Source organism: Cataglyphis hispanica, chromosome 9 (genome assembly GCF_021464435.1).
Source record: "Cataglyphis hispanica isolate Lineage 1 chromosome 9, ULB_Chis1_1.0, whole genome shotgun sequence".
NCBI classification, from domain to species: Eukaryota; Metazoa; Arthropoda; class Insecta; order Hymenoptera; family Formicidae; genus Cataglyphis; species Cataglyphis hispanica.
The window spans coordinates 7,944,075-7,954,289 of NC_065962.1; the positions used below are offsets into that span (position 1 = coordinate 7,944,075).

Sequence of the window (10,215 nt, forward strand, 5' to 3'; positions counted from 1 at the left end):
TAATGAACAACATTCTTCTCTTTCTTTCTCTTTCGAGATTTGATGTAGATAATTGTATGAGTGTATGTGTGTCTGAAGATTCGTTCAAATTTTATATCTCTATCTACAATTTACATATCTGTGATGTGGTAAACTTGTAGAGTATTGCTTTTTTAAACTTATATTACATAGATTTTCGATATTAAATGTTCAGATAAAAAGTTCAATTATAAATATCAGGTATCTTGTACACATACTGTGTTTCATTAATTGATTTTGGTGACATGTTTGAGATGACATAAACATCAATATATACATACAACCACCACGCACCACCGCACACACGCACACGCACACACGCACACACACACACACAGCACACACGCACTGCACACTACGCACGCACGCACGACACGCGTACGCACGCACGACTACTACACATACACACACATGCAAATATATTCTTTACATACACCACTTTTAAAAAAGAACATATAGAATAACGCGGAATGTAAATAGTTTAAAGAATAGACTGTTTATAAGATATTAGATGCGCAAATTAATTCGATGCCTTTACCTTTAATCAATTATAATTTTGGTTTAAATTCAAATATCTTCTTGCTGTTTAGTTAGTTTTAAAGGTAATTTTAAGGTTTAAAATGTTCTAACAGCTGACAACATAACTTCATCAAACGATCAAACTTCACATAATTAAAGATAAAGGCGAAGTAATTTACGCATCTAATAGATATCAGAATAATAAAAAAATGTATATTCATAAAATTTACAAAAATAAAAAAGATTACAAACGACGATGAAATGATTATTTACAGAAAATAATGATAAAGATGAACACAATCTCTCTATTAATAAGTTGAGTAAATATATGACTGTTTAACGGTAAATACTACAACATAATGACCCATCAATCTTATCAATCGACAAGTAATTAAAATTGCACATTACATTAATATATACATTTACTTACGTACTGGAAGTATTGACGTATCACGTTTAACATAAAATACAATAAACGCGTAACTCACAATAATTATTCGACATGTACAATTCGTCGAAGAATCACGTTCAATGCTAAACTTAAAAAAAATGGCGTTTTTTAGGCCCGTTGGAAGATCGCATATCCAATTTGCATTTTCACTATCTGACTTAAACTCGCCATTGCGATTGACACGAGCAAATACTAGGCTTGCTGTTGATCATAAACTGAAAGAACAAATAATATATTTCTATATATATATATATATATATATATATATATGACTATTGCATTATATATATATATATATATATATATATTTCTATATATATATATATATATATATAACTTATGTTATTTTTTATTAAGACATTTTAATCTAGTTTATATATTTTTATTTTATTATTTTATTACATTTAAAAAAGCAAATTACTAAGTTAATAACATACCTTCAGCATATTCATCGGAATTGTTTACTTGAAACTTTTGTTCTATTGCTCCTTCTATGTCAGTATCTGCTACACATGATTCATTTTTGCTAATAAAATATATAATTTTCAGATTCAGTTATATAAGATTATGATATATGTACATTTGAATTGATTACTACTAACTTATTTCTAAAATGCTCCAGTTGCACATTTGCAGACTCTAATTGTTCCATAAGATCTTCATTAGTTCGTTGTAATTTTCGTACGTTATTCGTAGCTGCGTCGACTTCATCTTGAGCAGCGGCCAATTCTTTCTTTAGTTCCTCGACTCTCCCTCTCACTCGCTTTACCTCTGCCTCATATTGTTCGGATCGTCTCATCGCGTGCGATAACTCTGTTGTTTTTTCTGCTAATGATTGTTTCAATGCCGCTTGATATTGCTTCACTTCAAGTAATACCTATAAATATCGTACGAAAAGGACAAAATATTGGCGACAATTTTGGAGAAACATTTTAATTCGATATACAATTATAGCGAACCATATTGCGAACTAGAATTTCATGCTGTAATTGCCTCGTGTCTGTGTCAGCTGTAGATACCGGTCGTGATCGCCGTGATTCCATTTTCTCTTGCAATTCATATAATTTTAGACGAAGCAACTTATTTTCTCGTTCCAAAGAAATTTTCTCAGTCTCTAATCTCTCTCTTTTACTCCATTCTGCTGCATTTTCAACTTGAAGTCTCTCTAGCTAAAATTTTGTGATAAAACTATAAAAATATCTGTAAGTAAAATTATAAAATAAAAAACACACATAGCGATGAGAGGACAGTGTTTAACAAACGTCCTTTAATGATTTGTTTTTTTTTTAAGAGAAAAAATAACTATAAGTATATAGAATGCCTCCTTCTTTTAGTAAATGGCACGAAACAATTGTGTTTATACTGCCAGAGATTGTTTGTTATTGTATAGGAATAAGATATATTTTGCGCAAGTCAAGTACGATAGGGAGGGCATATAATTAGACGAGTATATTGTTTTTATAAAGAAATGAGCTGATTAGAAAAATACCTAGAATGAGTACCGTATACGTGCTTATATCAATATGTCGTGTACTGCTCTGGTGAGTATGTGCAATGTAAAATTTATATATAATTTTTAAATTTATATATAATTAATATATTAAATTTCAGAGCCTGGGGATAATCAATTTCCAGCAACTGCGCAACAGTCCTGTGAATATATACGTCAGTAAAAAAATTACTTACTTCTGTTCTCAATTCACTTAAACGACGATCCATACCCTCTCCATTACTAGTGTCGTCCATTAAATTAGCTATATGTTCATCATTAAGTTCGAGTTGAAATCGTTCTTTTAACTCAGACAATTCTTTCATCGTATCCGCTCTACTCTCACACAGTTCCTCACATTGTTCCCTTAATTGTTTAAGCTCAGCTTTCAATTTTTCCACAGTACGATGTAAAGAATCTTTTTCCCTTACAAAATAAAAATAAAATAAATTTTGACGTACTATTAACGAGTTACTTTCGCATAATTTATAACCGAATAATAATAATTTATAACTTACTCTCTTTCTACAGAAATAGTTTTCGTCGCTTCTTCTAATTTAAGTTGCAACGTTGACATTTTCTGCGTTACGGATTCTTTGTTGTACATATCTAAAGACAATTGTTGCTTTTCTAGCGTGTCTTTTTTAGCATTACTATCCACAAGTTTCGCGATAGTTTTATCTAGCGAATTATTAGAACTTTCTTTATACAATTCCACCGCATGTTTTGGCACTGCACCTTGCAAAACATATTCCTCGATATCTCTTTCCGGCAAGATATCGCAACCTCCCAAAGCAACATCCGATACTTCACGCAAAGTTTTACAGGAAAGTCTATCCCTTTGAATATTTAACGCATCACTGGATTCCACGTTACTATAAAACTCTAACTGTTCATCTAACCCAAAGGTAGCTCTCAATTGTGGATCCGACTCTAAAATAGTAAAGATCTGTCGATCAAATTGCCCAGCATGTTTCAAGAGTATCATATGTATTTTTTCTATTTCTTTCTTTAATTGGTCATTTTGCAGTTCCAATTCTTGAGATTCATGTTTGAAATTGTTCGCATCCTTGACAGCAATTTCTAATTTTGCCCTGAGAGCTTTCGCTTCATCTCTAGCTGTGTTTCTCTCATTTCGAACTTTGCTCCATTTTTCACGCCAATTAGCGGTACAATCCGACCACCATCGCATTGTTTTTTCCATTTGTGCAGCTCGTGCTCTTGCCTCTTCAAGTTCCCTTTGTCGTAAAGCCTAGTATTCGACAAGAAAACATATACAGAACAGTCAACTTAAGAATCAATAGATAAATAATTGAATCTTTCAAGATACGTTACTTATATTTATTTAGAATAATTATTAAAATATTGCAAAACTAATGATTAAAAATTTATATTCATATAATTATATATATATATATATATATATATATATATATATATATATATACAATATAAAATTAGAATTAATGAATAAAACACTTTGAATATTGCAAGCATGAATTACATTGCTCCTTAAGATGTTACTTTATGATTTATAATAAAAATATATTCAATTATTTTCTAATTACTCAATAAAATAAAATGAAGAATTTGAAAAAAATTACCTCCTTGGATTCCCATTCGCTATCCATATAACGTGACGAGGAGGGCACCTCGTGCTCCCTCATATATCGTCGCGAAGAAGTTCCGCTTGTTGTCGATTGTGCCATCGTATAAACAACAGGTAACCTACAGTTTTCTTTTCACTGGCACTTTATATCGGCGATCTTCTCGAATATTATTATTTCTTGATTAAAAACTCACATCGACTTAACATCGATCAAACATTGTTCTTCCTTATGTTCAATCGTGCCATTTAAATTTCATCAAACTCGATTACATCGATAATAAATAAATTCCACACATGTTTGACAAATTTTCATTTGTACATCGACATCAGGATCAGGCGGACAAATTTAGATCGGTATTACATTTGTCGAACGATAAAGTTTTCAAGCGCATTGATTAGCTAATTTCTAGAGATTCAAAAATTTTCTATTCAGCAACCAATCAGTACGCGTAAAAAGTTGTCACAACAAATGTAATATTAGACATTAGCTTTAGAACATGGAATATAGAAAAGGAAGGCGAAAGGCAGACTGGAAAGTGTCCAAAGAAAGTGAGAAAAAAAAAATCATAGTTGCAACTCTCTGGTGAGAACTGCTCAAGGATCGCATGTCCGCCATTTACGGACGCAAACGAGCATTGTGTCTGAAGAGAAATATAATTTCACAAATCCATCATATAAGTTTTTTTTTAATGAATAAATTATGGAAAAAATCAGAGAATATATATATATATATAAAATAAATAAATAAATAAATAAATAAAGAAACGTATGAAAAAAAAAAAAAAGTTTGGGTTAGGTTGGATTGAGTTGTGTTAGGTTGGGTTGGGTTGGATTGGGTTAGGTTGGGTTGGGTTGGGTTAGGTTGGGTTGGGTTGGGTTGGGTTGGGTTGGGTTGGGTTGGGTTGGGTTGGGTTGGAGTTGGGTTGGGTTGGGTTAGGTTGGGATTGGGTTGGGTTGGGTTGGGTTAGGTTGGGATTGGGTTAGGTTAGGTTAGGTTAGGTTGGGTTAGGGTTAGGTTGGGTTAGGTTAGGTTAGGTTAGGTTAGGTTAGGTTAGGAGTTGGGATTGGGATTGGGTTAGGTTGGGATTGGGTTAGGTTAGGTTAGGTTAGGTTAGGTTAGGTTAGGTTAGGTTGGGATTGGGTTAGGTTAGGTTAGGTTGGGATTGGAGTTAGGTTAGGTTGGGATTAGGTTGGGTTAGGTTAGGTTAGGTTAGGTTAGGTTAGGTTAGGTTAGGTTAGGTTGGGATTGGGATTGGGATTAGGTTAGGTTAGGTTAGGTTAGGTTGGGATTAGGTTAGGTTGGAGTTAGGTTAGGTTAGGTTAGGTTAGGTTAGGTTGGGTTAGGTTGGGTTAGGTTAGGTTAGGTTAGGTTGGGTTAGGTTAGGTTGGGATTAGGTTAGGTTGGGTTAGGTTAGGTTAGGTTAGGTTAGGTTGGGATTAGGTTAGGTTGGGTTAGGTTGGGATTAGGTTAGGTTAGGTTAGGTTAGGTTGGGATTAGGTTAGGTTAGGTTAGGTTAGGTTAGGTTAGGTTAGGTTAGGTTAGGTTAGGTTAGGTTGGGATTAGGTTAGGTTAGGTTAGGTTAGGTTAGGTTAGGTTAGGTTAGGTTAGGTTAGGTTAGGTTAGGTTAGGTTGGGATTAGGTTGGGTTAGGTTAGGTTAGGTTAGGTTAGGTTGGGTTAGGTTAGGTTAGGTTGGGTTAGGTTAGGTTGGGATTAGGTTAGGTTGGGATTAGGTTAGGTTAGGTTAGGTTGGGATTAGGTTAGGTTAGAGTTGGGATTAGGTTAGGTTGGGATTGGGATTGGGATTGGGATTAGGTTAGGTTGGGATTAGGTTAGGATTAGGTTAGGTTGGGATTGGGATTAGGTTAGGTTAGGTTGGGATTGGGATTGGGATTGGGATTAGGTTAGGTTAGGATTGGGATTAGAGTTGGGATTAGGTTGGGATTAGGTTAGGATTAGGTTAGGTTGGGATTCAGAGTTGGGATTAGGTTAGGATTAGGTTAGGTTAGGATTGGGATTAGGTTAGGTTAGGTTAGGTTGGGATTGGGATTAGGTTAGGTTAGGTTGGGATTAGGTTAGGATTGGGATTGGGAGTTAGGTTAGAGTTAGGTTAGGTTAGGATTGGGATTAGGTTAGGTTGGGATTAGGTTAGGTTAGGTTAGGTTGGGATTGGGTTAGGTTAGGTTGGGATTAGGTTGGGTTAGGTTAGGTTAGGTTAGGTTAGGTTAGGTTGGGATTAGGTTGGGTTAGGTTAGGTTAGGTTAGGTTAGGTTAGGTTAGGTTGGGTTAGGTTAGGTTAGGTTAGGTTAGGTTGGGATTAGGTTAGGTTAGGTTAGGTTGGGATTAGGTTAGGTTAGGTTAGGTTAGGTTAGGTTGGGATTAGGTTAGGTTAGGTTAGGTTAGGTTAGGTTAGGTTGGGTTAGGTTAGGTTAGGTTAGGTTAGGTTAGGTTAGGTTAGGTTAGGTTGGGATTAGGTTAGGTTAGGTTGGGATTGGGATTAGGTTAGGTTAGGTTAGGTTAGGTTAGGTTAGGTTGGGATTAGGTTGGGTTAGGATTGGGTTAGGTTAGGTTAGGTTAGGTTGGGTTGGGATTAGGTTAGGTTAGGTTGGGTTAGGTTAGGTTAGGTTAGGTTAGGATTAGGTTAGGTTAGGTTGGGATTAGGTTAGGTTAGGTTGGGTTAGGTTGGGATTAGGTTAGGTTGGGATTGGGTTAGGTTAGGTTAGGTTAGAGTTGGGATTAGGTTAGGTTGGGTTAGGTTAGGTTAGGTTAGGTTGGGATTGGGTTAGGTTAGGTTAGGTTGGGATTAGGTTAGGTTAGGTTGGGATTAGGTTAGGTTGGGTTAGGTTAGGTTAGGTTAGGATTAGGTTGGGATTGGGTTAGGGTTGGGATTAGGTTAGGTTGGGATTGGGATTAGGTTAGGTTAGGTTAGGTTAGGTTGGGTTAGGTTAGGATTGGGATTGGGTTAGGTTAGGTTAGGTTGGGATTGGGATTAGGTTAGGTTGGGATTAGGTTAGGTTAGGTTAGGTTAGGTTAGGTTAGGTTGGGATTAGGTTAGGTTAGGTTAGGTTAGGTTGGGTTAGGTTAGGTTAGGTTAGGTTGGGATTAGGTTAGGTTAGGTTGGGTTAGGTTAGGTTAGGTTAGGTTAGGATTAGGTTAGGTTAGGTTAGGTTAGGTTGGGATTGGGATTGGGATTGGGTTAGGTTAGGTTAGGTTGGGTTAGGTTAGGTTAGGTTAGGATTGGGATTAGGTTAGGTTGGGATTAGGTTGGGTTAGGTTGGGATTAGGTTAGGTTAGGTTAGGTTAGGTTAGGTTAGGTTAGGTTGGGATTAGGTTAGGTTAGGTTGGGATTGGGATTAGGTTAGGTTGGGTTAGGTTAGGTTAGGTTGGGTTAGGTTAGGTTAGGTTAGGTTGGGATTAGGTTAGGTTAGGTTAGGTTAGGTTGGGTTAGGTTAGGTTAGGTTAGGTTAGGTTAGGTTAGGTTGGGATTAGGATTAGGTTAGGTTAGGTTAGGTTAGGTTGGGATTAGGTTAGGTTAGGTTAGGTTAGGTTAGGTTAGGTTAGGTTAGGTTAGGTTGGGTTAGGTTGGGTTAGGTTAGGTTAGGTTGGGATTAGGTTGGGATTAGGTTAGGTTAGGTTGGGTTAGGTTGGGTTAGGTTGGGATTAGGTTAGGTTAGGTTAGGTTAGGTTGGGTTAGGTTAGGTTAGGTTGGGTTAGGTTGGGATTAGGTTAGGTTAGGTTAGGTTAGGTTAGGTTGGGTTGGGATTAGGTTGGGATTAGGTTGGGTTAGGTTAGGTTAGAGTTGGGATTAGGTTAGGTTAGGTTGGGATTAGGTTAGGTTAGGTTAGGTTGGGTTAGGTTAGGTTAGGTTAGGTTAGGTTGGGATTGGGTTAGGTTAGGTTGGGATTAGGTTGGGATTAGGTTAGGTTGGGATTAGGTTAGGTTGGGATTAGGTTAGGTTAGGTTAGGTTGGGATTAGGTTAGGTTGGGTTAGGTTAGGTTGGGTTAGGTTGGGATTGGGTTGGGTTAGGTTGGGATTAGGTTAGGTTAGGTTAGGTTAGGTTAGGTTAGGTTAGGTTAGGTTAGGTTGGGTTAGGTTGGGATTAGGTTGGGTTAGGTTAGGTTGGGATTAGGTTGGGTTAGGTTGGGATTAGGTTAGGTTAGGTTAGGTTGGGTTAGGTTGGGATTAGGTTAGGTTAGGTTAGGTTGGGATTAGGTTAGGTTAGGTTAGGTTGGGATTAGGTTAGGTTGGGTTGGGTTAGGTTGGGATTGGGTTAGGTTAGGTTAGGTTAGGTTAGGTTGGGTTAGGTTAGGTTAGGTTAGGTTAGGTTGGGTTAGGTTAGGTTAGGTTAGGTTAGGTTAGGATTGGGTTAGGTTAGGTTGGGTTAGGTTAGGTTGGGTTGGGTTAGGTTAGGTTAGGTTGGGATTAGGTTAGGTTAGGTTAGGTTAGGTTGGGATTAGGTTAGGTTAGGTTAGGTTAGGTTAGGTTAGGTTAGGTTAGGTTAGGTTAGGTTAGGTTGGGATTAGGTTAGGTTAGGTTAGGTTAGGTTAGGTTGGGTTAGGTTAGGTTGGGATTAGGTTAGGTTAGGTTAGGTTAGGGTTAGGTTAGGTTAGGTTGGGTTAGGTTGGGTTAGGTTAGGTTAGGTTAGGTTAGGTTAGGTTAGGTTAGGTTAGGTTGGGATTAGGTTAGGTTAGGTTAGGTTGGGAGTTAGGTTAGGTTAGGTTAGGTTAGGATTAGGTTAGGTTAGGTTAGGTTGGGATTAGGTTAGGTTAGGATTGGGTTAGGTTAGGTTAGGTTAGGTTGGGATTGGGTTAGGTTAGGTTGGGTTAGGTTAGGTTGGGTTAGGTTGGGATTGGGATTAGGTTGGGTTAGGTTAGGTTGGGATTAGGTTAGGTTAGGTTAGGTTGGGATTAGGTTAGGTTAGGTTAGGTTGGGATTAGGTTAGGTTGGGATTAGGTTAGGTTAGGTTAGGTTGGGATTAGGTTAGGTTAGGTTGGGTTGGGTTAGGTTGGGTTAGGTTAGGTTGGGATTAGGTTAGGTTGGGATTAGGTTAGGTTGGGATTAGGTTAGGTTAGGTTAGGTTGGGATTAGGTTGGGTTAGGTTAGGTTAGGTTAGGTTGGGATTGGGTTGGGATTGGGTTAGGTTAGGATTAGGTTAGGTTAGGTTAGGTTGGGATTGGGATTGGGATTAGGTTAGGTTAGGTTAGGTTAGGTTGGGATTAGGTTAGGTTAGGTTGGGTTAGGTTAGGTTAGGTTAGGTTGGGATTAGGTTAGGTTGGGATTGGGTTAGGTTAGGTTGGGATTAGGTTAGGTTAGGTTGGGATTGGGATTAGGTTAGGTTAGGTTGGGATTGGGATTAGGTTAGGTTAGGTTAGGTTGGGATTAGGTTAGGTTAGGTTAGGTTAGGTTGGGATTAGGTTGGGATTGGGTTAGGTTAGGTTAGGATTGGGATTAGGTTAGGTTGGGATTAGGTTAGGTTAGGTTAGGATTAGGTTAGGTTGGGATTGGGTTAGGTTAGGTTGGGATTAGGTTGGGATTAGGTTGGGTTAGGTTAGGTTGGGATTAGGTTAGGTTAGGTTGGGATTAGGTTGGGTTAGGTTAGGTTAGGTTAGGATTAGGTTAGGTTGGGATTAGGTTAGGTTGGGATTAGGTTAGGTTGGGATTAGGTTAGGTTAGGTTAGGTTAGGTTAGGTTGGGATTAGGTTAGGTTGGGATTAGGTTGGGTTAGGTTAGGTTAGGTTGGGTTAGGTTGGGATTGGGATTAGGTTGGGATTAGGTTAGGTTAGGTTGGGATTAGGTTAGGTTAGGTTGGGATTAGGTTAGAGTTGGGATTGGGTTAGGTTAGGTTGGGATTAGGTTAGGTTAGGTTAGGTTGGGATTAGGTTGGGTTAGGTTGGGTTAGGTTAGGTTAGGTTGGGTTAGGTTAGGTTAGGTTGGGATTGGGATTGGGTTAGGTTAGGTTAGGTTAGGTTAGGTTGGGTTAGGTTAGGTTGGGATTAGGTTAGGTTAGGTTAGGTTAGGTTAGGTTGGGATTGGGTTAGGTTAGGTTAGGTTGGGTTAGGTTAGGTTAGGTTAGGTTAGGTTAGGTTAGGTTGGGTTAGGTTGGGTTAGGTTGGGTTAGGTTAGGTTGGG

At 37.8% G+C, this 10,215-nt stretch overlaps 1 protein-coding gene across 1 annotated transcript; it reads right to left on the reverse strand.

Moving 5' to 3' along the window:
- Window positions 1-433: 433 nt before the first annotated feature.
- Window positions 434-4,582, reverse strand: LOC126852088 (coiled-coil domain-containing protein 102A). The gene is made up of 7 exons (XM_050596549.1): window positions 4,082-4,582; window positions 2,996-3,729; window positions 2,675-2,903; window positions 1,948-2,157; window positions 1,591-1,865; window positions 1,426-1,514; window positions 434-1,203 (listed from the first exon to the last, which is right to left on the reverse strand). Exons 1-7 carry the CDS (start codon window positions 4,184-4,186, stop codon window positions 1,181-1,183), a joined length of 1,665 nt encoding a protein of 554 aa, XP_050452506.1. The 5' UTR covers window positions 4,187-4,582; the 3' UTR covers window positions 434-1,180.
- Window positions 4,583-10,215: the final 5,633 nt, after the last annotated feature.